Source organism: Spea bombifrons, chromosome 4 (assembly GCF_027358695.1).
Source record: "Spea bombifrons isolate aSpeBom1 chromosome 4, aSpeBom1.2.pri, whole genome shotgun sequence".
NCBI lineage: Eukaryota > Metazoa > Chordata > Amphibia > Anura > Pelobatidae > Spea > Spea bombifrons.
The window spans coordinates 67,648,565-67,676,362 of NC_071090.1; the positions used below are offsets into that span (position 1 = coordinate 67,648,565).

Consider the following 27,798-nt stretch of genomic DNA (forward strand, 5'->3'; position numbering starts at 1 on the left):
CAAAAAAAGGAACACGTCTGAAAAAGTTCTGAGACATGTTGCTTAAAGTAGATCCCGTGTCCAGAAGAGAAGCCGCACAGACAACCAGAAGCTCACAATTATCAGAAGCTATTTGACTTGATAAAGACCACAGAATTTACTGGATGTCTAAACATATTTCCGCCATTGGCTTGGCAAAAGTGTTGCAGTGTGTGCCGCTTATGCTACCTAGCTGATCAGTTGAACCATCTAGCAAAACCTACAGGTAAAAGAAGGCCAAAACAATACATGGTTACAATGGCATTTTGTAGAATTAATAATTGTTTTTTGTATTAGAAGACAGCAACCATAAGTTGAAGAATATTTTAGAAAACAGATGACACGAAATGGTTGACGATTCAATGTCACTGTTAGGTTCCACAGGCAGATCATTATCAAGGTTTCATATTTTTTACTTACTTATCCAAATAGAGAAACAAGGCAGAAACATGGAAACAGGTTGAAACAGCAGTGTGTCCAAGACAAAGGTGCTAAACTATATTGCTGAGTTATCATTGTGTAGAAATTCTGCCACACTTCTGCAGTTTAAGCTTATATCAAAGTGCCTGCCTTAACTCACCTTAAATGGGCAAAAGGGGCTAGCTACGGCTCTGCAAGGGAGCACTGATATCATTTAACAAACGCACACTTGAGGTACCTGTGATCTTCAGCCGACAAGATTTTATGATATGCGTATTAGAAACTCTTAAGGATACTTAGTCAGCGTAAGCATAGTGGCATTGTAGAATTAGTGGAGGACAATTAGCCAAGCAAAGAATTTTGTTAATTTAAAAATGTTTTGCAAATGTTTGTGTTTATATTTGTGTGTGTGTATACACTATATGAACAATAGTATTGGGACACCTGACAGGGAATTTTATGACGTTGCATTCTAAATACTTAGACATTATTATGTAGTTGGTCCTCCCTTTGAAGCTATAATTGCTTCCACTCTTCTGGGAAGGCTTTTCAGTAGATATTGGAATGTTTCTATCGGATTCTTTGGCCATTCGTCCAGTAGAGCATTTTTGAGGCCAGGAACTAATGTTGGATAAGAAGGCCTGGCTTGCAATCTCAGTTCCAGTTCACCCCAAAGGTGTTTGATGGGGTTGAGGTCAGGGCTCTGTGTGGGCCACTCAAGTTCTTCTACACCAAACTCATCCACCTATGTCTTTTTGGACCTTGCTTTGTGCACTGGGGCAGTCATGCTGGAATGGAGAAGGGCCTTCCCCAAACTGTTTCCACAAGGAAGCAGAACATTGTCCAAAATGTCCAATGGTATGCTGAAGCATTAACATTTCCCTTCACCGAAAGTAAGGGGCCTAGCCCAATCCCTGAAAGACAGCCTCATACCATTATCCCTCCACCACCAAACTTTACAATTGGCACAATGCAGTCAGACAGTTAACATTCTCCAGGCATCCACCAAACCCATACTCACCCATTAGACACGTTTCCACTGCTCCAGTGGCTGCTTGCTTTACACCACTCGATCCGATATTGGTGATTCCATGACTTAACGTGGTCTTCCGCCTCCTTGCTGAGTTGCTGTTGTTCTAAAAGTCTTAAACTTTCCAATAATACCACTTACAGTTGACTGTGTAATATCACGCAGGGATGAAATTTCATGAACTGATTTATTGCAAAGGTGGCATACTATCACAATTCAATGAGCTCTTGTCACAAATGTTTGTAAATACAGACTGTATGGCTATGTGCTCTATTTTATACACCTGTGGCAATGGGTCTGATTGAAACACCTGAATTAAATAATTAAGAGGTGTGCCCCAATACTTTTGTCCATATAGTGTACATGTACTGTATTTTTTATAGATATATATATAAATATGTATACAATTACAATATGTATACAATTTTACAATTACCCCTACTTTTGTCACTGTCCTCCCATGTGACCCCTAAATATGATTCCTAGAGATGCCATGGCAACAAGGTGATACAGTATTGCTGGCAATGTTCCACATAAAGATACAACTTAAGGCAAGCCCTAATCTACTCTGTTGACACAAATTGGCTTTACTATAAGCAAAATATGTTTTAATGCCCTAAGTCTGGTAGTAAAGTATGGTAGTGATAAACAATTTCTTCTGCAATGGAACTATCTTCTAAAAGACACAGATTAACGTCATTCAAAGACTTGCTGTTAACTTTTAACAGGCACACATGCATGCATGCAAAGGGTTAATAGATGCACAATAATTATTTGATATGCCTTAACCCTGATCATTTCTATGATTTAAATCACGAGTATAATTTTCCTGAGTAGCTTTCTGGCACTTCCAAACAAATATTTTGTGAGTATTCACATTTTTATTTTAAAAAATGAAACATTGTTTGATTGACATTATATTGTTATTGTATTGTTATGATTTTGGATAAAGTAACAGTGTGTTGCCTGTTACTACACAGCTTGTATAAATAAGTCTCACGATGCTGTAACTGATATTACAACAGTAAGCATGGCGTTATTGAACTGAAGACAACAGGTGCTCAAGTCCTGACGCTGCATGACTATGCCTCCTGATTGACCAGCTAAATCAGGAAAGGCACGGTTGACACTAGTGTGATAAAATGTGGTTATCGACAGACAGACCACTGCACAGCTTCCTCCCGCAGGGAAAGATCAGCTTTTTTTTGCAGAGTGGTAACTTTTTTAGCGTTACGGCTGCCTGTCAGAGATAACTGCTCTGAATTTAGAGGAACCTTCAATTTATATAGAAGCAACTTTTGTGTTTTTCTTTTTCCAATGACAGAAGAAGTTATGTCTCCATTTCTACGGATTAGTCTCTCCAACTTTGAACTTGGACCTTACCTTCAGCCTCCTGGGGAGGAGATACAAAGACCTTACTGTGCTGTGATTGTGAAAGAAGCTGTCGAAACAGGTAAATATTTAAAAACTATTATAATATCCTAATACTATACAGACCTTTTAGACCTGTAAAACTAAAATGTTAATGAAAATCATGATGTTCTAGGTTAATTGTACCCACAATTTCCATTAGAGATATGTACAGGGCTGTGAAAAAGTATTCTTTTAATTTTGCATATTTGTTACACTTAACAAATAATTCATCAAATAATTTTATTTATTAGACAAAGAAAAACACAAAATGCTGATCTGATATGATTATTTCATGGACTGAAGAGAAAAGGCTATCCAATCCTACCAGGCCCCATGCAACAAAAATGCCCCCTTTAGTTATTAATCCAGCCAGTTAACCAAATTAAAATTGATAATTTCACTAGGTACACTCACGCATGATTATCGTCAGTGTTGTTGAATTTAAACATCAATTTGATTGAACCTGTTTTTTAAAGTGAAGTACACAAAAAGGTCTCAAAAAGCCGCACATGATACAGCAATCTGTTCAAGAACAGATGAGAAACAAAGTAATTAACATCTAGCAGTCTGAAAATGGTTAAAAGGACATTTATAAGGCTCTGGTACTCCAGGGAACCATGGTGAGAGCCATTATGTACAAACAGAGAAAACTTGGAACAATGGTGAACCTTCTCAGGAGTGGGATCGATGACTTATCCAAGAGGTCATGCAATGTGTAACGAATTGCAAGCCTTATTTGCCTCAGTTAAGGTCAGAGTTCACAATTCCACAATAAGAAAGATATTGTGAAAAAATGGCCTCCAGGGGAGAGTTGCAAGGTGAAAACCACTGAAAAAGAACAAAGGCTTGTCTCACATTTTTCAAAAAACATCTTGATGACCCCCAAGACTTTTGGGATAATATTCCGTGGACATGAGTACCATTATATCTGGCGTAAAGCTAGCACAGCATTCCACAATAAGAACATCATACCAACAGTCAAACGTAGTGGTAGTGTGCTGTTCTGGGGCTGCTTTGCTGCTTCAAGTCCTGGGCAACTTTCCATAGTTGATGGAACCTTGAATTCTGCTCTCTAACAGAAAATCCTGGAGAAGAATGTCTGGCCATCAGTTTGTGACCTAAAGCTCAAGCGCGGTTGAGCGCAGGACAATAATTTGAAGCACACAAGGAAGTCCACCCCTGAATGGCTCAAAAGTAACTAAATAAAGGTTTTGGAGTGGCCTAGCCAAAGTCCTGACTTGAATCCAATTAGGATCATATGGTATAACCTTAAAACGGCAGTGCATGCTGGAAAACCCTCCAATGCAGCTGAATCAAAACAATATTAGCATGCACATTTTTATTTTTTCAAATAATATAGCACCCTGTACCAGACTCTTTTTACAGTGGATTTATTCACAGAAGACAAAATATATATTTCTTATTTATATTATTTTATGTAATATTTATTTTCATTTATAATCTTATTCTAATAATGTTGTCATTAAAAAATATTTTCTGTTACCAAGTTAATGTCATGCTCTTACTTGTTACACAAACAAAAATCAGAGCTGCTTATTCTGTGGTTAGTTTGGTGTTTCTGTAAATGAGGCAGCTGCCAACTAATTTGCTCTCTTTTGCCAATAACAAAGGCTTGTTTTAGACTTCTGTGAATGTTTATTAGCTGTAAAGTCATAAATGGATATTTATTGAAATAGATTCAACTAAAAATACTTTAATTAAAATTACACATAATTAAGTAGTCAAATAAGGTTTATTTTTTTGAAGTTCACCTCTGTTGATTATTATCATCCTGGGGAAGCAGGTCTTAATCTACCAGACTGTTAATTCTCAAATAAGTGGCATTTTAACCCACCAGGGCTAACAGATGAAACAGAATATGTGTATTAGTATTTCCCCCATTGACTGTTATATTGATTTGTCTTGTTAAGCTTATAATGATTCCCAGACTATTAATACTTAATTGCCTAACATGTGTCATTAACCCTTAATGGCCTCTTAAATCAAGAATGTCCTAGATGAAATGAACCTGGAAATCTTTTGTTATTCTACATCTTGCTTATGAGTATGTACAATCAAGATTACCTATTTTAAAAATAATTGACTTAAACTTACTATTTAAACTTACTTTGGTGCTGATAAAAACAATAACAGAATCGTTTTCATGAGTTAACACATTTTAGTAACAAATATGTCCTTTTGTAAGCAGAGAATGGAAAGGTATATATCCAGAAGAAACCGACCATGTACCCACCATGGGAAAGCACATTCGATGCTCATATTCGAAAAGGAAGAGTAATGCATGTTATTGTTAAGGGCAAGCCTGAAGGAATGGTTTCGGAAACGACCATAGAGTTGAATTCTCTGGCAGAGCGCTGCAAAAAGAACAGTGGGAAAATGGAAATCTGGGTAATACATTTTTTTTTTTGATTTGCAATTATATGAATACCAATTAGGGGTATAGTGTACATATTCAAGCAAGAATCTGACTAATAAGGGGATATTCATATTCAATTAGCTATTATTTTTAGGAATACTGTTTTCAAGCAGTCCAGAAGATTTTATTCAACTTTTATTCAATAAATAATTTAACAGGAAGAATGATTTGTCATGTTAGACACTCTAGCCCTATTTTTAATATAATGTATCTTTTAAGGTTGTCCTTCATTAACCAGAGTGTGTGGTCATTGTAATGGTAATAGTAACAAACCACACCTTAACATGAGAAACCCTTAGATTACATTTTAACAAGTCTTTTCCGAAATTATGTAAGATCATTTTCCGTGTTGGAAATAGAACTTTTAAACATATCTGTTATAAGTATAGATAGTGGCTTCTCTATACAACTAAATGTTCCATGGAAAATTCTCACTGGAAAAAGTGTAAAAAAAAGATATGATATTACTTTGGAATGGTAGAATGGGAAATGCACAACCTCTTTTGTGTTCTGTACAGATAGAACTAAAACCGCAAGGCCGAATGATAATGAACGCAAGATACTTTCTGGAACAGTCGGGTATGTAAATGTTTTGTTTTCAGTGTATCGTTTAAGTTTTGACACAACACTTACACAGTTTGTTTTAAAGCAACCTACTGTTACGTTTTTTTGGTTTTGATTAAGAATTATTTTTTAGCCAGACTGAGATAACAGTAATATGTTACAACATATTAGAACATGTATACAAAGATAGCTAAGCAAGGCAGAGATTTTTCATTACATTTTCATAGAAAAATCTTAGAACTGCAAGAGGTCTGTATTCTCAAGGACCAAATTTAATAATGAAATACCATTGAAATGAAACATAAACCTTAGGCTCGACGGCAGCAAATAGGGCCTGAATCAAGTCTTTTGCAGTAACCTTCTGGCTGAAGATCTGGCTGCTCATCTCTATATGTATCTCTATATGTGTAATTAGCTTACGTTACATATGTCAATGTGGTTTTCCCCATTTTGTACAAAATATTCTGTTCAAGGAACTGCACAGATTTGAAGTCTTTTTATTTTGCATATATTCACAGATCCCAAAGAGCATTATGAAGCCGATTTAGAAGGCCAGTTTGCATTACATCAGCGCAGAGGAGCCATCAAACAAGCCAAAATCCACAATGTCAAGCTTCATGAATTTACAGCAACATTCTTCCCACAACCAACATTCTGTTCCGTTTGCCATGAATTCGTTTGGTAATTAATTTATCTCTAAAGTTTTTTCCATATCCTTTTTATTTTTATTTGCAATATGTGGAGGCATTGGTTTAATCCTAGATACGTGGTAATTGAAAGACAGATGAAACACGATATATATAGGCCTGATATATATTAAGAGTTTGTGTATATATATATATATATATATATATATATATATATATATATAAAGCACTCTGAAAGGATGGTCAGCACTCCAGGTCTTTAAGTTAACAACTTCTCTTTATTCAAAGTCGACGTTTCAGTCATTGCTGACTTTTATTATGAAAGTCAGCAATGACTGAAACATCGACATTGTTTGAATAAAGAGAAGTTGTGAACTTAAATACCTGGAGTGCTGACCATCCTTTCAGAGTGCTATGTATGGAAACTGCTGGTTACTAGCACCAGGCTTGGAATATTTGGAATGGTGTGCAATGGACTTTGTGAGTAAATAAATATCTATATATATATATATATATAGAGAGAGAGAGAGAGAGGGAGAGGGAGAGGGGGAGAGTGAGAAAGAGACCTACCCATTCTTAACTGGCATGCTTAAGAAAAGTGACTTAGCAGTCGCAGGCTCAAATTACGTATGCTTAAAATGTCCAATATATAATCGTACTACAATCCACAAAATAAAAAAGAATCTCAGATTATCATGCTTATGTTTATTATTTTACGTTTTGCTTATAGGTATATCAGGAAAAATATCCTCCCTGCACATAAAAGGTTTCCATGCATATCTCTGTTGTAAAATATAAGGTCCCACAAAAAATACAAAAGTATTTTAGATACTGTGTGCAAAATATGTTATTTTCTAAATGTATTACTATTCAATACTACATAGCTATATCAAAATGCCAGATGTCATATACAATTAAAGAGACAAGTATTTAAACTATGTATATTATATTGATGGTCTGTATGCGCTAAAAAAGGAGTGGAGTAACTGCTATCTGTAAATGGCAAAATGGTAATTGACAGCAAGTGGATGATTGCAGGCAGTACTTTTATTCAGATTGTGCTATTTGCTCACAGATGGGAATAATGTATTATTAATAGAAGCTATAAAATGTATGAACCTTTCAAGTGAATGTACCAGAAGGAGGTGTACATTTTATTAGCTATACTCTTGCTGTTATTCGTGTCTATCAAAAATCTCTCATCCAGATCACAAGTTCAGATTGAAAGCCAATGGAAATGGAAAATTCATCTAATAAATGGCTTGCTGTATCTGAGTACTATGATCTTGGAACATGTTTAAGTCTTCATATTTACTTTTTAAAAATAATTTTAATTGTAGATTATATGAAGAAATAATATATTAGATTAGAGATAGAAGATTAGAATGTTTATTTAACTATTTTCCCAAATACCAACTATTCTTGTCATAATGTTGTCCATGGTACTGATAGCAGCAGTGAGATATTATTATTATATATTATCATTATCACTAATGGGATCTTCATCTAAATTACAATAATGAACAAGCTCATAATCGCACACAGTATTATATTGTTCTTGTGCATATTGACTTCATTATTCAATCATTCACAGTGTGGGTTAGAAAAAGTATGCAAACGCTTGGCTAATCACTTCAACAAAAGCTAATTTGAGTCAGGATTTATCAAACCTGGAGACCAATCCATTGAACAGGAGGTAAAAAAAAGGACCCTAGGGTAACAGCTAAATGCTTGAAGGAATCATTGGAACTGGAACATCTCTGTTCATATGAGAAACATTAAACATGCATGGAGTCCATGGCAGGACATCACTTTGATCACATAACATCGCTGTTTGCCTGAAATTTGGCAAAATGTTTTCTACGTATGGCATAAAAAGTGCACCAGAGGGAGCATCATGATTTACGGCTGATTTGCTACCACTGGACCTGGACAGTTTGCTATCATCAAGGGGACAATGAATTCCCAAGTTTATCAAGGTATCATACAGGATAATCTACCTTTTTGAAGTGACCCAATCATAGCTCAGACATTAACCCATTAGAGATGCTGTGGAATGACCTCAAGAGAGCTGTTCCTACCAAACATCCTACGAATATTGCTCATCTTAAGCAGTTCTGTAATGAAGAATCTTACATTTCCGAACCTTGCTTAAATTTCTTCTGAACGTCTGCAGCTACCACAAGCGCTTGTTTGAGGTTATTGCTGCCAAAGGAGGTTTGCCCAGTTAGTAAATCCAAGGGTTCACCTACTTTTTCCACCGGCACTGTGAATGTTTAATGGTTGTGTTCAATAAACACATGAAAGGTTATAATTGTTGACAGGTGCCATGATAACAAGACAAATGTTATGGCTGATCTGTGTATATATAATGGTATAAAATGCTGTAAGAATAATATATAGTATAGTTATAATGCCAAGGTGTGGGGCTTCCCCTTACTGTCCCTGTAATGATGAAGTAGATAATATTTATCTTTTTTTTACTGGAGGTATGTTGGTATACTAGTATAGATTAACTGAAAGATAATCAATTCATATGTATGTTTTGTATATTTTTAGGGGCCTTAACAAGCAAGGATATCAGTGCAGACGTAAGGAACCTTTTATATTTTATTCAGCTGTGCAAAACCTTTAAATACTATATGATCCTTTGCATTGCTTTTTTTTCTTTACACAGAATGCAATGTATCAATTCACAAGAAATGTATCGATAAAGTAATTGGTAAATGCACAGGTTCTGCAATCAACAGCAAGGAGACCGTGGTAAGTAAATGATTTATTTGTGTCTTAAATTTCCAAATTTATATATATACACACATACCTTCCCACACAACCAGTAGCCATTTTAGAAGCCACTGCTATCATGGGAGAAAAATATGGAAATTTTATGAAGTGAAGTTTTGTGTATGAATGATAAACTCTGCCCAACAACCTCTTTTTAACAGCTCCACAAAGAAAGATTCAAGATAGACATGCCACACAGATTTAAAGTGTACAATTATAAAAGCCCAACTTTCTGTGAGCACTGCGGGACACTTTTATGGGGCTTTGCAAAGCAGGGATTAAAGTGTGCGGGTAAGTAGTGAAGTTCTTATATTGACAGCAGTAACGGATTCTTGCCATGCTGTGTATAGCACTAAAGATGTTTCGTACTGACTGGCTGTGGAACCCCTGTCGAGTTCGCTATTCTCAGTGCTCTAACCAAAGGCAATGACAGATTCTGTCATTCATACGCGTATCTTTTGATGAGTTTGACTTGTTCTTTCTGCTATATAATACACAGCTATATCCACATACACAATAACATTATGTTTTTGCTTACTTAAATGTTACAAGCATACTTTATGGCATAGATATGTTTTTTTAATAACAATAAATTATAGAAAGAGTTAAGGTATTGATCCTGGATTCCACAGTCACTGTAAACGATTAGCTCTGTAAATTGCACAGCTGTATGTTTTATCTTGATAAATAATCATTTTACAATAGATCTGGTCACTATACTTTACGTTGGATTAAAATATATTTACATTGTTAGGAAACATAGGCATATTTGCTACAAAATAGACTACAAAATATTTCAATGAATATGAATTTAACCCCTTAAGGACAATGGGCGGTCCCTAAACCCATTGAAAACAATGCATTTTGAGCCCGTACAGGCTTTGTCATTAAGGGGTGTAGTAAACACTCATGTGAACAATAAACAAAAGCCAATTGGTCTTATTTTGCTTTGGCAAGTAATAATACCAGGAGAATATATATATACTAGCACTGGGTAGCAATGCCTAAATCGATTTAATGTGTTTTACATGCAATTCCATATATGGCCACCAGGCTTTCCCTTGCAGTAAGGGCATAAAGCAGCATTTACACAATGTTTGGTTCTTTTCTGTGCTAATTTTTGTGTTTTTATTGAATCCTTTTCTATTAATGAGTTCTCAAAAGAAATGGATAGCGCACACAGAGTGTATTCTCTACCAAATACAGTACTGTGCAAACATTTTAGGCAAGTGTGAAAAAATGCTTTCAAATAAGAATGCTCTCAAAAATAGACATGCTAATATTGTTTGATTATTTAACAAAATGTAAAGTGAGTGAACAGAAGAAAAATCTAAATCAAACCAATATTTTATGTGACCACTCTTTGCCTCAATACTCAGCACAACAACAAGGTCACAAAGTTGTCTCCCAGTCAGAAATTTCAAGACAGACAGGGGTTTGCAGATGTCCTATCCAAGCTGAAGAAGCAGAAATAAATTAGAAACAGACACTTTGTTGCCGGGAGCTGCCTAAATCTGCAAAGGAACTGTTGTTAGTTCACCAAGATGTTTGGAACAACCTAGCTACCGTGTTCTTTAAAAAACTGCAACGAGGCATACCTTGGAGATCTCATATTGTTTATACCAAATATTGATTTGATTTAGAGTCTTCTTCTGTTCACTCACTGCATTTTGAGAAAAATGAAAAAATAAAATATCTGTTTTTAAAAGCATTCTTCCTTTGCATTTTTTCGACACCTGCCTAAGACTTTTGCACACACTGTATATTTTGGGCTGTTTTATTGGCCTTCAGGATAAATGCAACTATTTTTAACCCCTTAATGACAAAGCCCGTACATGTACGGGCTCAAAATGCATTGTTTTCAATGGGTTTAGGAACCGCCCATTGTCCTTAAGGGGTTAAAAGTGTGACCAATAACACATTTCTAGGCAACTCCCCTATGACTACAAATATTGTAATAGATTGTAGGGAATTACCTTCCGGCATAATCTCATACATGTAAATTGTCTAATAAAACAATACAATTAGATTATTCATGTTAATAAAAATGGATAATGTATGCTAATATCATCGCACATTAAGGATTTGCAGCCTGTACAAATACCTGGCCTTGAAGTTTTTTTTTCTCTTTAAAACGTTAAAATTAATTTTCCAACCTACACTAACATGCATATACATAAAAAACAAAAAATTATGATCTTCTGTACCGTTACTAGGAAAACACATTGTAATAAGGTATTGTTAATACACTTCTGTTTTTTTATTTTAACGTGTTGGGGCCCTTTGGATTCCCTTCAAATCATTGTAGTTGAACAAAGTTGTATTTCTATAACGATTTAAATGTTGAATTCGTTAATGGAATGTTTTTTTTGTTTTTTTCCTATTTGTTTTGTTAAAGATTGTGGTGTTAATGTCCATCACAAGTGTCAAAGTAAAGTTGCAAACCTCTGTGGGATTAACCAAAAGATGATGGCAGAAGCGCTGGCATTGGTAGAAAAAAAACAGCAGGTAATGACAAAAATTCTGTTCGAAATTCTCCGTTTTACATTCCCTATAGAAAAATTAGGAAAATAATCTAAATTAGATTTTTTTTTATCTGTCACCTAATCCCATTCTGGTTCTGACTTTTTAAATATCTGTTTTTCCTGTTTAACCTCTTTTGTATTGGTGTAACATTATTATTCAATACCAAATAATGTGCTGATTTTATGTAATGAAACTAGTTTTTGAACACCGCCTTTAAAACTGACCGGTGGTCCCTTCACGTAGGGATACCCTCAGAAAATGTCAAATATCTGAACAACTAAACAATTCATATTTCCTTTCCTTGCTTAGGGGTTGCATTTGTTTCAAAATGCTCTTGTATTTGTGTTGAGTTCTTGATGAATTTCATTATTCTAGGACAGGAGACAACAGGAAACTGAACAAATTTACAGGGAAGGCCCTGTTGAAGTTGGTGAACTGAGTGCTGCACATGGCAAACCTTTTGTTTTATCGGTTAAAAAAGGTAGGTTGCTTATTGAAAATAGATCTTTTGGGAAACATACTACAATTAAAATATTTTTGGCTGTGTCTTCAATCTATTGAGTGACATGAACACCAAATGAATGTATAAAAAAATGATTCAACGCAATAATAATTAAAAGTATCATGGGGGAAAACATAAAAAATAATGTGTGTATTAAGGCCCTGCAAAGTTTATTTGTTTCCAAAAGAATATGAATTTTCCAGATTCATATTGGTCTGACAGGGCTTGGGAAGCTTGGGCATGGATGTTGTATGACGTATATACGTTTGGTTTTAAAGTCAATGTTTGGGATTATATTATAGGGATCCCTGTCGTAAAACGATGGCACTACGTATATTTTACATTATATGACCCTTTTTTGTAACATTGGGGAAGCTGGCCAGAAAAGATGCCGCATGGGTGGCATTTTCTCCATCATGGGCATGCTTATTCTTTTTAAGAGGTCACAGTAACACCTTACTAGTTAGTGTAACTGTTAATAAGCAGCATTTTAAAATACTGACTTGATTGTTGAATTCATTAACTGGCTGTGACATTTTTCTATGCTTTAAATAAAACATTTCATGTTTTACAACATTTTTGTAAACTGTAATTACTGCCTTATTTCTAATAAGCTGATTCAATTTCAGGTACAAATGAATTTGAACATTTTTGTGCCATGCCACTGGTGTTCTTTCTATTTATTGTCATAGTATAAATCATTAATGTCACGTCAGATTATAAAACCCTGGTTCACTTAAGATTGTTAATAACATAAGAAAATAAACTAAACAACAGTGCCTCTTGTGAACGTACATAAATTCTACATTCATCATATGATGGTCTTTATATTGCAGGTAATATTTCTGAATCCATAAAGCATTGCACAAAACAATGACACTTGTTGGCACAAACAATCAGCGAAAAGCCAAACCTTACCCATTGCTGGCAAATCAATTAATAGTTTGTTATAATACAATACTTGCTTTGTATTTTATCAACTTTAGAGCCCCAGGGTATTTCCTGGGAAATGCCAGCAGCGGAAATCAAAGATCAAGAACCTTCTACTGATTCAAGATTGAGAGAGCACTTATGCAGTCACATCAGACTGACCTTCAATGACTTTGTACTGCATAAAATGCTGGGAAAAGGAAGCTTTGGAAAGGTAAATATATGCACTTCTCTATAGTAGTGTTATTAAATGGTGGCTATTATTTAAACAAAATAACTATATAATCTAAGGGTGTCCTCAATTCCAGACTAAATTCAGACACATTTTAGAAGAAATTAACTGTTAACAGAGGTACAACATTTTGGTATACTGTACATTATACATTACTTGTTTATTATTTGCTTTTTATTTGTATATTTTAGTGAATGCATGTCACTGCTGCGTACATTTAAAAAAGGGTTTTTATTTATATTTTGGTTTGATCCATGTGATGTGGTGTTACATATACATAGTTACATATATAGCTATATATTCTTTGACAAAGGTAAGCCATGGTTTCCTTTCCCACAGGAGGGGATTCCTTCACAATGCAAAGCGGAGTAAATTATAATTGACCGTGGGCAAGCAGTTATGTTATACTCAGAGTATGTACCAGTTCAGCTCAATGTCTTCCTGCCCACAGGAAGGAAGTCACACACACTTTACACTCAGATACCGCACACTGCATGATGAAAGGATGTGCTCGTCGGCGAGCAACCTTTTTCCTGGGCTCGTCAACTTTATGTGGACCCTGAACCATTGCCCTTTTCACCATGCCCTTATTCTACAGTCAATAAAAAACTCCCGAATGAACCACCATTTAAATGAAAATACCATATATAAATTAAAATTACCATGCAATGTCATATTATGTGTCTTAATTTACTGTGTTAAAGCTATAAAAGTTATAGCTTTTGCTTTTGTGTACAACATATATCATTATTTACTATTTTTCTTTCTTCACCAGGTATATCAATAGTTACTTTTCCTTTTATTCACTCCAGAGAGCATATCTATGCTTAATATGTTAAACTAAATCTCCTAAATATGAAATTAATTTAAGCCAGAATTCCCTTTATGTATGTATTTATTTTCTAATCTAATCTAATCTAATCTAATTAATTGTTTAATCAATCAAACATGATGCAGCAGACAGTTGATATTCTTTTACCTTATACATCTTGACTTTAATAAAAAATATTTTAGATTCCAAAAACAATTGCACTGATCAATTTTAAAAACATGTTTTTTTCAGGTGTTCCTTGCAGAATTTAAGGACACAAATCAATTTTTTGCAATGAAGGTCCTAAAGAAAGACGTTGTCATTATGGATGATGACATTGAGTGTACCATGGTGGAAAAAAGGGTGCTTTCGCTTGCCTGGGAGCACCCTTTTCTGACCCATCTTTACTGCACATTTCAAACACAGGTAACTTAGCCAGAGGATGCTTATTTAGTCAACTGTTTACACAACAAGGTTATTATTGTTTCTTCTACATGAAAAACATAAAATTATTTCAGGTGGATGGAGATTAGGGCCGGCCCTACCATGGAGCATATTGGGGCAATTGCCCCAGGCGGCACTTTTGAAGAGGCGGCCCCAAGCGCTATTTTTTTTTTAAGTGGAGGAGAGGGTAGATAATGACCCCTGGCATCGGCAGGGGGGGGCGGCATTTTAAACTTCGCCCCAGGCGGCATATTGTCTTGGGCCGGCCCTGATGGAGATATAAGGGTTTATTTTCTAAACTGCAAGTGCAATTACTTTTCATGCTATGTCTCATCGGCTAAGGGAACATATCATTGTTTTAACATGTTTGTTCCTTTGATTGAAATATATCACATCCTGACAATCTCATAATGCTCTGCAACGTCATATGATCTGCAACACCACCTGGCTTCCCCCCCACCACTGGTGTCTCTGCACAATAGACCCGGCAGCACCACCTTCCAGGAGGCAAGAAGCAGCTACATTTACCAGGTTTTGCTTCACGTGACTGCCTCTTTAACAAACTGAGATGTGAGCAGGATATCAATACAGGTTTTCTGAAGCACAAATTACTATTGGGCACAAGGCCAGATTAAGGAGCTTGAAGTCCTGGAGCACTTATACTAAAAGGGCCCCTCTCTTCTTGCGCCCAACACAAATGAATCATAATTAATGTAATTTACAACAAAAAAGCAGTTTATTGTAGATTCCTCTACATTTCCTCTACAAGCCTTAAGAACCACCAATGGACAAATGAGAAGTTCATGCGACCTACTTGGGACTAAAATAATTCCACCACAATGAGCTGTACTTACTATCTGTTGGTTTAGATAATATTTTCCTGCCGCGTGTGGGTTACAAGCTGTGTAAAGCTACAGCAACGTGGTCAGATGTTCCTGTGGTTAACTGACAGTAAAATAGTTTCAAAACCACACTTTATCGTACTGAGCTTAGTGCAATGCTACTTTCATTTTAATTACAAATGAAGTGCAGATGGCTGAATACAACCTGACCCGGTTCCTTTTTTTTTATGTTATGGGAAATGACATCTACTGTCTTGACCTTTTGTTTCACGCTATCTTTACAGAAGGGGCATTTCCAATAACTTGGCTTCCACGTATGTGTGTAAAACACTGAAGCTAATTCAGTTCAGAGAATTGAATGTTAGTGTTCCGAATAACGAACATCTTGCAAGATGAAATCCCTACATAAATTAAAGGTGCTCTTCCACCCCTTTTTCAACACTAACTGACTGTAGCTTTCCTTAGTTATGTTTCTGTGTTTGCAGATGACACTAAACTAGATAAAGTAATACAGTGTGAGCAGGATATTACATAGTTCTAGATAGACTGGGGGGCTGGGCACACAAATGGCAGATGAAATTCAATGTAGATAAATGCAAAGTTATGCACTTCTGGGTAGGGAATGCACAAGCAACCCACACCCTCAACGGTAGTGAATTAGGGGTAACGACAAATGAAAAGGATTTGGGAATTGTTATAGACAACAAACTAGGCAACAATGTGCAGTGTCAGTCTGCGGTTGCTAAGGCCAGTAAGGTATTGTCGTGTATAAAAAGGGGCAGAAATATTTAAGTCAGGTAAAAGTTTGCCTCATTGAAAATCTTTTGCCAGGATCACTCCATTGTCATTTGAAATAAGATCCAACGCTGATAGGCGGCTGCCATAGAAATGGAAGACGCTTCTCAAAAGTTTTCAGGTTTTTTTAGGCTATTGAGTCTTCAAAGACTAAAATGACAGATTTAGTAAGATCAGCACCTTAAAGGAAAAAACTTTCTTCTTTTGCAACAAAACAGTTGAACCAAACAGCCAACATGATTACAGTGATCTTTCATAGCTCAGAGGTGAACTTTTAATTAGAGATCATAGTGAAAGAAATAGGGCCTGCTGATGCATATAGAGTAAAGTGAATAAGTGAGATTGGTACCCGTCACTGTTATAACCTTTGGCTTTTGCTGATCATACCATTAAGAACCTGGAGTCCTGTTGTCTTTTATTATTATGTTTTATTTATATAGATCCAATAATCTAGGCAGCGCTTTTGATTAATAAGAAGGCCCTTCATTTATTCCTGGATGGAAAGTTTGATGAAAGCCCTCTAATAAGAATTAAGTCTGGCACAGTCTTTATATTTTTATGTGTGAATTTTCCACTGATGTGATAGATGTTTTAATATTCAGTAAGTCACTTCCTGCTAGCATTTCAGTTTTGATTCCTTTCTAGCCCTGCAATGCAAGTAATTATTGCAGCCTCATTTGTACAACACCACAGAATCTGTTTGCACTGCATGAACAAATCATGACAATATTAAACTTTAATTATGTATGGCACGATATGCATGGAATTGCCAATCTTTGCCTAGTTTATATAATGGGAAATGCTTAAATCATAAGTTTAAGCCGCCATATTTGGCCATTAAAACTTTTAGCAAAGTAATGGTTAATGTAATGCAAGATGATTCTTAGAATTATATTATAAAACCAAAATGCTTCTTCTTTAGAGATCAGAAGTTTATGTAATAAATTTCTTCTGGAATACATAAAATGCAATCTAATATGTAGGTATTTCACAATGTATGACAGCAATGTAATTGCTATTTTTTTTTTTTGGATCCTGCTTGTAACATTGAGACCTCATCGGTGAATTAGTGTTTAATTAAGAACCCAAGACAAACCATACTTCAAAGGGTTCTGGCTCCATCTAGTGATCACACTTTTTATGTAGAAATGTAAGGACTGCATTCTTATAGTTTCATGTTATATTTTATGCATTAATCCATTTTTCAATTTCTAAGCTTAGAATAGAACTGAGTATCTCAGTCTTAAAAACAAAATCCTGATCAGAAATCCGAATCAAGTATTAGACTTGTGCATTCTTTTTTTTACAAATTTGTCAGTTTGTACAAATCCCCGATAACGAGGAGGGTCCCCAATGAAACAAACAAAATCGAATGGCAAAATCCCTGAAAGATTTGTTTGCCATGTTTTGGTGCCCTTTTAACCCGTTTTGGTGCTCTTCGATGAGGTAACCTGGAAAGGGACTGTGTGTGGAGGTAGCCAAAAAAAATGGAATGTTCTTATTGATGGTTATGACTGAGATTGATGGGTCCAAAACTCTATGGGAGATTTTTTCCTTACTTTGGCACTCTGGTCAGTCAGCATTTACAATCAGGAGAAGGGACAGTGACAGTGTTGAGGATGAGATTGATTTACGATCCTGGTGTCAATTTGCTGGGCTGTGATGGATTGGAGAGGCTATAGTGTATATAGTAGTTCATTATTGATATACAGGGACTGCAGCAGACAGTTCTTTTCTTTCATTCATATGTAATAATTCATTTGTTTATTTTAGGGCTGTTTTTCAATAGAAAAATTAATATAGGTAAAACCTCTAGTTTGTGGACAAAACAAAATAATAAATCATTAAGAGTATTGGTAAAAAAGACATTTGAGTGTGCTTGCACACATTTAAATACTGTTCCTGGGTAGAGTTTAAGACACTTGCACATTTACCCTACCAGCAAAAACTCCAGTTTGCAGAATAAATAATTTATAAATATTGGTGACAAAATTAGGCATTTGTTGTCTGAAAATGGAGGTGGCAAAAACTAAATGACAATTTCGTCTTTATCGATTTTTCTTGCTGTGCACAAGTCTATCAAGTGTTTTTCAATCAGTATCTGCCAAAGATCACCGTTTCCAGATTACTGTCTGCAGTAAATATTTATTCATTGGGATATTCCCCAAATCTCTCAGACTAATCTTTGTACTAATGTAAATACTGTAATGATTTGACATTTGTCCAGAAAAACTAAGCAGCCAATTATCTCATTTGTCAAAATTGATTTAATGAAACAAGATTTTAGACAGGCCAAATGAAATAAAATATGTTTAGAAATGGCAAGAGACAAAATTCAGAGATGTTCCCTTTAAAGCCTGTGTTGATTGAGAATTGATTTCTGGTCCTCAGAATCTCTGTGACCCTTTGCCGTGGTAGCCAGGGGCGGGCTGGGCCGGGGGGCAGGGGGGCAATTGCCCCCCAGGCCGCCCTAAATCCGGGCCGGTGGGCCGGACGGACGACCGGCAGACAGACATTCAATGCGGCTGCGGCCGCAAAGTTAAAAACTAAGCGGCTGCGAGCAGGATTGAATGCGGCCGTCATGCGTACCTGGCGGGGGAGGGAGGGGGGCGGTCCGCCCCGGCTGCCGCTCATCTGAGGGGTGCCACCATGCCGGCACCCCTCAGATGAGCGGCAGCCGGGGCGGACCGCCCCCTCCCGTTTCGGTGCGCGCGGCAACAACACTGAAGCCACGCCCAACATTTTCCGCGCTCAGTGCACCGGAAGGACAGGAAGAAGAAGAAGTAGAAGAAGAAGAAGAGGAGGAAGAGGAAACGGAAACGTGAGAGTGAAAGAAGAAAAGGTAGGAGAGAGTGGATTAGTAAGTGTGTGAGAGTGATGGGTGTTATGCTGAATGTAAGTGTGTGAGAGTGATGGGTGTTATGCTGAATGTAAGTGTGTGAGAGTGATGTGTGTTATGCTGAATGTAAGTGTGTGAGAGTGATCGGTGTTATGCTAAATGTACGTGTGTGAGAGTGATGGGTGTTATGCTAAATGTACGTGTGTGAGAGTGATGGGTGTTATGCTGAATGTAAGTGTAAGAGTGATGGGTGTTATGCTGAATGTAAGTGTGTGAGAGTGATGGGTGTTATGCCGAATGTAAGTGTGTGAGAGTGATGGGTGTTATGCTGAATGTAAGTGTGTGAGAGTGATGGGTGTTATGCTGAATGTAAGTGTGTGAGAGTGATGGGTGTTATGCTAAATGTACGTGTGTGAGAGTGATGGGTGTTATGCTGAATGTAAGTGTAAGAGTGATGGGTGTTATGCTGAATGTAAGTGTGTGAGAGTGATGGGTGTTATGCCGAATGTAAGTGTGTGAGAGTGATGGGTGTTATGCTGAATGTAAGTGTGTGAGAGTGATGGGTGTTATGCTGAATGTAAGTGTGTGAGAGTGATGGGTGTTATGCTGAATGTAAGTGTGTGAGAGTGATGGGTGTTATGCTGAATGTAAGTGTGTGAGAGTGATGGGTGTTATGCTGAATGTAAGTGTGTGAGAGTGATGGGTGTTATGCTGAATGTTTGTGAATGAGGGTTCCAGATAGCATGGATGTGTAAGTGTTGGGGGATAGCTTGGCATAGGGAGTCCGTAATCACATTCCTTTCATGCCCAGATTCCAGCATGTAGTGGCTGCCTAGGCATGATAGGAGTGTGATTGCTCTTATAAATTATTTTTTGGTCCAACTTTGGTGTGTTAACACTTTTATTGGACAGAATAATTCAATGACAGTATTAATATATATATATATATTGATATATATAATTGCAAACAGCAATCACACTCCTATCATGCTAAGTCAGCCAGCACATGCTAGAACCTGGGCATGATAGGATTGTGATTGTTGTTATATATATGTGTATATATATATATATATATATATATATATATATATATATATATATATGTGTGTGTGTTAATATTATTGTTGATTTTTTTGTCTAATTTTGGTGTTACTTTTAATAAAGTATTTTAAAGTTTTTTTTTTTTTTTTTTCTGTTTTGGCCAAGTGAATGCTGAATTTTTAGTTTCAGTCCAGAATTTTCATTTCGGTGCATCCCTACTATATACTATGCCAGTCACTAAAGTGGTAAGCCTACACCACATCAATGTTTGGCTTAGTATATAGTGATAGGGGTTGTCAGTGTCTGGCTCAATGTATAGGCACACATTGACGGTGGTGCTGCGTAATCCCTAAGTATATAATGATAACAAATATGCTGTACCCCTGTCAATGTTTGCCTAACCATAGAAACTATGCAGTTTTAAAGTGTGTGTGGGGGGTGCCACATACAGGGTCTGCCACAGGTGCCAAATACTCTAGGTACGCCCCTGCATCATGCGGCTGTCAGACCCAATGGCCATGCCTCAGCTCCTCTTCCCACGTCTTAAAAGGGGTGTAATGAAGAGCTGAGGCATGCGGTGTTTGCACGCCGGCCACTTTAATTTCATTAGGCACTGGTGGAGTGACTGCCGCACGACGGCCGCTTTCAATGTCGCTCGCAGCCGCTTTGATGGTGCAATGGGCCAGTTGACTAGACTTGCCCCCCAGGCCTTAGGCTGCCAGCCCTCCCCTGGTGGTAGCTCTCAGCATGAAATATTTTCACCAGAGGAGAGCCTGAGCAAGTCGAAAGCCGGTTCACTTACTGGAAAAAAAGCATGTCACTGATCAAAAAAAAAAATTTGTTACAGCTGTTGGTACAGAGATTTCCAAGCCGGTCAAGAACATTTATTCAGAAGCCTTTAGCAACATTATGATCTCCTTTAAATGTAAATTTAGAAGGGAGATATATTTATGTTCTTTAAATAATTATTCCACTTTTATACTTTTTGACATGTTAAGATAAAGGGAAACTGAGTAATCTCTAGTTTTCAATTACTTTGGGTAAAAACAACAAGATATAACAGGAAAGACCTTGGATCTCCATGTCTGTAGAGTAGCATTTATCTCAGACCACTCCTTGGCCATATCACATGTCAAACCTTTTACTGCCTTTTCACAAGTACTCACTGGCAGTGGGCTGTCGATGCATACCCCACCATCATGGCTCTGGGTCTTCCAGTTTCCATATGTAGAAGGATGGAAAATATGTGTTGACCCAATGGTAACCGAGTGATACAAAATATGGAGCAGTAAATACTTTTGTTATAGGTATACCTATTTAGTAAGATAAATCTGCTTTTAGATTGAGTGATGTTTTTGAATTGTGTTATATAACTTCAAGATATTAAATTGTGAATCTAAAATACATGTATTTAATATGCAATCTTCTGTATGAAAAAAGCAGCCATACATATCTTGATAGTTCATACGCTTGCTAATTTGATTTGTCCTTCTTGACAACAGGAAAACCTTTTTTTCGTCATGGAATACCTCAACGGTGGCGATCTCATGTTCCATATACAAGCCTGCCACAAGTTTGACCTTGCCAGGGCAACGTAAGGGACTTTTTTTTCTAATCAATATATAGATTGACACACACATGTTCTTTATAATGATTCAAGCTATTTTGAGCAGACTGAAATAATATGGAGAGAATATATGCTAGACTTTACATCCCCCCCTGGGCCAGAACGTACCAGCCCCCCCCCCCCCCCCGTAGCCAACAGTAAATGCTCTAAGTGTTTGTTTTTTGGGTTTTTACTGCGATTCGTTGTTTTGAGTAGTTTTTTCTCAAATATTAGATTTGACTACACCCTGAACATGCAGTTTTACAAAAGTCATGTCCAGAGGATTCTCATGTACCCCCAGTAGTAACAGACTTGCTATATCAATATCCTATAGTATGCATCATTTGGCAGACTATAGATGCTCAGCACTAGCATTTATATACAGCCTCATGTTTCCTGTGTAAATCTATTTCTATGACCACCCGCGGCCTGAGCACCTGTTTGCAACATGACGCAGCAGCAATGTGTAATCTTTCATATATAGCATGTATAAAAATGAAGATTGGGGATAATATTAAATATAGCAGTTCCTCTTTAATTATGAACCATTTACCCTGAATGCATTTATAAAAAGGTCATATTCTTCCATAATGTATTTTAGTAAACCAATTATTTTGAAGCTGTTATTAATGCATCAAATAAAATAACTTACATTTAGTGTACTTTTTTTGGCTACGGCCAAGGGGTGGGGAACCGCCAGAATTAGGTCAATTACACGTGTGTGTGTATATATATATATATGAATGTGATTTTAATTTAATATATATTTCTTTGCAGCTTCTATGCTGCTGAAATTGTCTGCGGTCTTCAGTTTCTTCATTCCAAAGGAGTGGTATACAGGTACTATGTTTAATTCAATGTATTTATTTGCACAACACATTAGTACACCTTTATTGAAGCTGTTTTAACAGTATGACTGTAGATGTATTCCTTTATATTGTACATTGCATGAGCTTACCACTGCTGGCTGTACTTTCTAGTATATTAGAGCTGGTACACTTGATTTAATGTGAGTGACCCAATTAAGGATACATTACTTATAAATTTGTCAAGTTTGGAGGGGGGGGATATTGCTTTGTGGAAACCCTATGACTCTGGTGAGTAATATTTCTCAGGGAGTGAGTTAAGCACCTATCCTTTGAGTTTAATCCCCTTAAGGACTAAGGATTTTTTTTCCCACTAAGATGTCTAAAAGGGTTTTTAGCACATTTGCTACCTTGTTTACAGGCATTATTTCCCACTCTCTCGTTTAGTTTAACTACACAAATTACATGTGTTTTTTTAAAGAAAGGTAGGGCTTTTTTAGATAAACTCCTTTAGTACAAACAAAATTTAAAAAAATAGGAAAAATGTGGGAAAAAGGCCCTAAAATAATTATACATAGTCAGTACAAATGGAAAAAATATAGATATATTTAGGTATTTGTACTGATATTGAATGAACCCTATGTGCCACGGTACACTATATAGACAACAATTTGGGGACACCTGACCGTTACACCAATAGCAATATCCAAAATGTATTGGTATGTTGAAGGGGACATACCAAGACATTCTGGACAGTGCTATGCTTCCAACTTTGTGGGAACAGTTTGGTGAAGGCCCTTTTCTATTCCTTTTCTAAAGACATGGTTGGGTGAGTTTGGTGTGGAAGAACTTGACTGGCCCACACAGAGCCCTAACTGCAACCCCATTGAACACCTTTGGGATGAACTGGAACAGAGATTGCGAGTCAGGCCTTCTTGTCCAACATCAGTGTCTGACCTCACAAATGCTCTACTAGATGAATGGCCAAAAAAACCTCACAGAAACACTCCAAAAATCTATATCAGTGGAAATATTTGTTGCTGTCAGTAGGTTTCTCATATGTAGTAGTGATTGTGCCATTGTTGGTGATGCTAATCTTAGTGTCAAGAAAGTTGACGCACTGGCTGGAGTAATCTAGTTTAATGGTTGGGTGAGATTGGGTATAATTGTTGTCAAAATCTGTAGGATTTCCACGCAAATGTGAAAAATATAATCTAAGTGGGTTAGCCTATATCTAAGGTTTGAATCCTCTTCTATGTTGACCATAAACATTTTAGTATAATGCGGGGTCATGCATGTCCCCGCTGCTATTCTCATTATTTGCAGTGGTTTTTATTGGCTATGAAGTTAAACAGAATAAAATATGTCAATTGTAGTATAGTGTTGTTAAAGATATATGTGGCATCTACAGGAAAAAATCTCATGCAGGCACCTATACATCCACATGGGGATACTGGTGGAGGACAGTCCAAGTAGTGAAAGTAATCATTTTATTTAATTAAACTCCTATAACATAATATACCATGTTGGCCCAAACAAGGTATGAACACATCTTTAATTGACATGTTTTTCCCCTATTTGCTTTTAAAATATCAAGACAAGTTTATATATACCTTTTCCCTGTGTGATCAAGACAAAGGAAGAGCATGACTTAAAGTGGACAGTTACTGTTACCTATAGTCCCACCACATTAGAACCTCAAGACAAGTTGCTATTTTTCAGAGACTTGAAGCTTGACAATGTACTGTTGGACATGGAGGGACACGTAAAAATAGCAGACTTTGGTATGTGCAAGGAAAACATGTTTGGGGATGCTAAGACCAGCACTTTCTGTGGGACACCAGATTATATAGCTCCCGAGGTAAGTTCTTTCATTTATAATTTAGTAATTCAATAGGAAAATAATATTAACCCCTTAATGACAAAGCCCGTACATGTTTTCAATGGGTTTTGGGACCGCCCATTTTCCTTAAGGGGTTAAACATCAAATAATATGCTCAAATTAACATATTTACGCACCATTTACTTTGGAAGTCTTTAATTTATACAAATATTAGCAAATTATAGAGTCTGAGGCAAATATGCAATTGTGGAAGATCTATACCACAGAGTAAAGGTTACTTGAGGTGATCCTGCAGAAGTATTATTATTGACAATAAGGTCTTTATTGTTACTAACCCTTACTATTCTTAAAGACAGAAATAGAAAATGTTTCTAGTTTCCATGACTTAGGCTAACATAACTATTTAGCATTTAATAGTTCAGAAAGTATTGTGTATAAATAATTATTTTGGATTTTTACAGATGAGGGGTGTGATATTTTAAATGCCTAAGCTTTTTTTTTGGGTAACATAGTTACTAGTTGATTCACTAAACAGAGTGATGAACCTTTAATTTCACTGAAATAATATAATAAATACCTTGGGTTGACCCTTTATCATGCAAAGTCAATGATGAGAAATCAACAGTTTCAATTCAATGCAATTTACCCGCAACTCACTGTTTTTGGAATAAAACCACCCTGTTATAAGTGTAAAGTACATTATGTTTTTTTTTTAATGTGTAATCTATTTAATTGTAAGCAGTTATAATAGATTGTAACTTGCAAGAGCAATTTTACATGTTTTTAATTAGAATATTGTTTACATTCTCTATTTCCGTATCGTACAAATCTGTTGATGCTCCATAAATTAAATATAATGTAATACAATTGGTGCAATCCTTCTTTTCTTTTTATTGGCCAAAGAGTGATGGCACTTTATGTTTATTGTTCTTTCACAGATATTACTAGGGCAAAAATATAATTATTCAGTTGACTGGTGGTCATTTGGAGTCCTTGTTTATGAGATGTTAATTGGTCAGTCTCCATTTCATGGCATTGATGAAGATCAACTATTCCAGTCAATACGTATGGATGGTCCGATCTATCCTCGGTTTCTCACCAAGGAAGCAAGAGATATGTTGGTGATGGTAAATCAAACATTGCAGAGCTTAAGCACTCAGGAACATAATCTATGTTTAATATAAATCTATCTGATGAATATAATAGCCTTGTCACTGTAAGCTCCAATCAGAATGATCATACTGTACTCTGACTGGTCTCTGTCTTGCCCATCACTGCCTGCAGCTTCTCACAGGCCCCATCCAGCTCCCCTCTTATCATCCCAGCCCCTTCTTGCCCCCTTTGATCGGATCCCCTTCAGTGCCCTTTTTTGTGACCTGCTGTCTGCCCTTTGCCTCGGCCCTGATCCAACCCTTCCGTTCTGACCTGTCCACTTGTTATAGTGACAGGGCTAAATACCTGCTGGTGCATAGGAGATCAAGCTGTCATAGAGCTGCAAACAGCAATCAGGACCCGTCCATAGTATTCCCCTGATTGTTGTATAAGGGAACCCTACTGGGGTTAGATATTAGATAGATTTTATACGTTTTAGGTTTATTTTCTAGCAAATAGTTATTTGCTATAATTTCCGATATGCTCGTGCTGAAATGGTCCATCCAAACTGCCATCAGTTTCAGGGGCATTCATTGTGAAGTAGAAGATGCTAAGCGAATGTCTCTGAGCAAAATCTCCAAGGTGGATGTGGATGAACAAACTTCTACGTCATATTTCACCTTTAGTAATAGATTATTTTCCCGTTGACTCCATTTGTATGTCACACACATGTAATTTTTCTTCTGTGTTTGAACAGTATGGCTAGCATTATATGAAACTTGCAGTTAATATACAGTATTGTGACAGTTAATGAGAAGTCCCTTAACTATTCTCTATGGGTAATAACATTGTGCTAGATCAAAGATTGTGTTTTTCTTAAGGACAGCTTACTTAAGCTAATAGTAATTTTTGGCAAAGTTATAAGAGAAATATGAGGTGCCTTTTCCCCCGGAGACCTAGGTCTACCACATTGACAAGGACACATCATAAAAGCCAGACTGTGCTCATCAGCTTAAATAAAACAATGTATTTTATATTTTGTAATGACCATCAAATGAACATGAGTGAATCCATTAGAAATCGCAGCTTTAACTTATTTAAATTGATCTGCCATTCTAGTTGTTCGTCAGAGAACCAGAAAGACGACTTGGAGTGAAGGGAAACATTCGTCATCATGCATTCTTTCAGCACATTGACTGGAAACGCTTAGAAAACAGAGAAATAGAACCGCCATTTAAGCCAAAAGTGGTAAGGCCTATAAATAAAATCTAACATATATCTTTGGGACTTATTTTATCACCATAAGCAGACCATAGCCACTAAGCATTGCCATTAATTAAAATGGGAATTAGATAGTATTAACATATGTTTGAGCAAATCACCTGAAACGTGTCGCAATACTGGCCAGGCTCTGGAGAGCTCCAGTTTAAGAGGTGCTACTTGTTACCCCAACCACATAACTGTTGGTTATTCTATTCTGTCAAGGGAAGGAATTGCTGTTGCAGGAAAATTATTTGGTTTGAGAAGAAAGCAGAGATTGTCCAGTGTCTTATCAGAAAACAGCTGTTTAAGAGACAATATGTTATTGTGCATATTTGTAATTACAAAGTTGTATAAATAAATATATTTTTAATAACATCCTTTCTCACTACAGAAATCAGCAAGTGACTGCTCAAATTTTGACAAAGAGTTCTTGAACGAGAAACCAAGATTATCGACCACAGACATTAGGCTTATTAACAGCATGGACCAAGATATGTTCAAGAAGTTTTCATTTGTGAACCCCAAGATGGAAGCTATTGTTTGCTGAGACAGTCTTACATTCAGACCTATCTGTTGCAACTTATCTTCAAAAGACTGCCAAGTAACAGTTTGTTCCTACTGTGTAATCAGAGTACATTAGATAATGAAAATTAAACATGGATTCTATTTTTTGCACCATTTTAATGGAGCAAGATATTTTTTAAAGGTCATTGGCTGTTAGAAAAAAATATCTTCCTAGTCAGTCAACAAGTCATGTGTTAATACACAACACAAGACGTGAGTTTTTATCTAAGCAACCTTGAAGGAACCATGGAGTCATTCAATGCCAACATTTTATTCTGTTTTCCTTCAAGTATTATTGATATATATTGTTATCTGACTCAAATACTTAAAAGCACCACTAATCATGTAA

The 27,798-nt window shown here is 36.4% G+C and overlaps 1 protein-coding gene across 3 annotated transcripts; it reads left to right on the forward strand.

Moving 5' to 3' along the window:
- PRKCQ (protein kinase C theta) lies at positions 1 to 27,516 on the forward strand. Of its 3 annotated transcripts, XM_053465413.1 has the most exons (18): positions 1 to 244; positions 2,793 to 2,921; positions 5,088 to 5,290; positions 5,837 to 5,897; positions 6,401 to 6,563; positions 9,089 to 9,120; positions 9,207 to 9,292; positions 9,475 to 9,604; positions 11,712 to 11,821; positions 12,215 to 12,320; positions 13,328 to 13,485; positions 14,567 to 14,740; positions 21,778 to 21,869; positions 22,659 to 22,721; positions 24,410 to 24,548; positions 25,469 to 25,657; positions 26,742 to 26,870; positions 27,277 to 27,516. In XM_053465413.1, the coding sequence occupies exons 2-18, from the start codon at positions 2,801 to 2,803 to the stop codon at positions 27,430 to 27,432; spliced, it is 2,112 nt and encodes a 703-aa protein (XP_053321388.1). In that variant the 5' UTR covers positions 1 to 244; positions 2,793 to 2,800; the 3' UTR covers positions 27,433 to 27,516. The 3 variants fall into 3 exon arrangements, with proteins under 3 accessions (XP_053321388.1, XP_053321386.1, XP_053321387.1); XM_053465411.1 differs by lacking the exon at positions 1 to 244 and having other exon boundaries at positions 2,594 to 2,921; XM_053465412.1 differs by lacking the exon at positions 1 to 244 and having other exon boundaries at positions 2,596 to 2,921; positions 5,091 to 5,290.
- The last annotated feature ends 282 nt before the right edge of the window (positions 27,517 to 27,798 follow it).

Bases quoted from the DNA above. Each gene is read 5' to 3' on its own strand.
- PRKCQ (XM_053465411.1), top strand. From the start codon at position 2,786: ATGACAGAAGAAGTTATGTCTCCATTTCTACGGATTAGTCTCTCCAAC. The intron at 5,291-5,836 runs GTAATACATTTT...TGTTCTGTACAG, and splicing joins GTGGGAAAATGGAAATCTGG to ATAGAACTAAAACCGCAAGG. The intron at 11,822-12,214 runs GTAATGACAAAA...TCATTATTCTAG, and splicing joins TGGTAGAAAAAAAACAGCAG to GACAGGAGACAACAGGAAAC.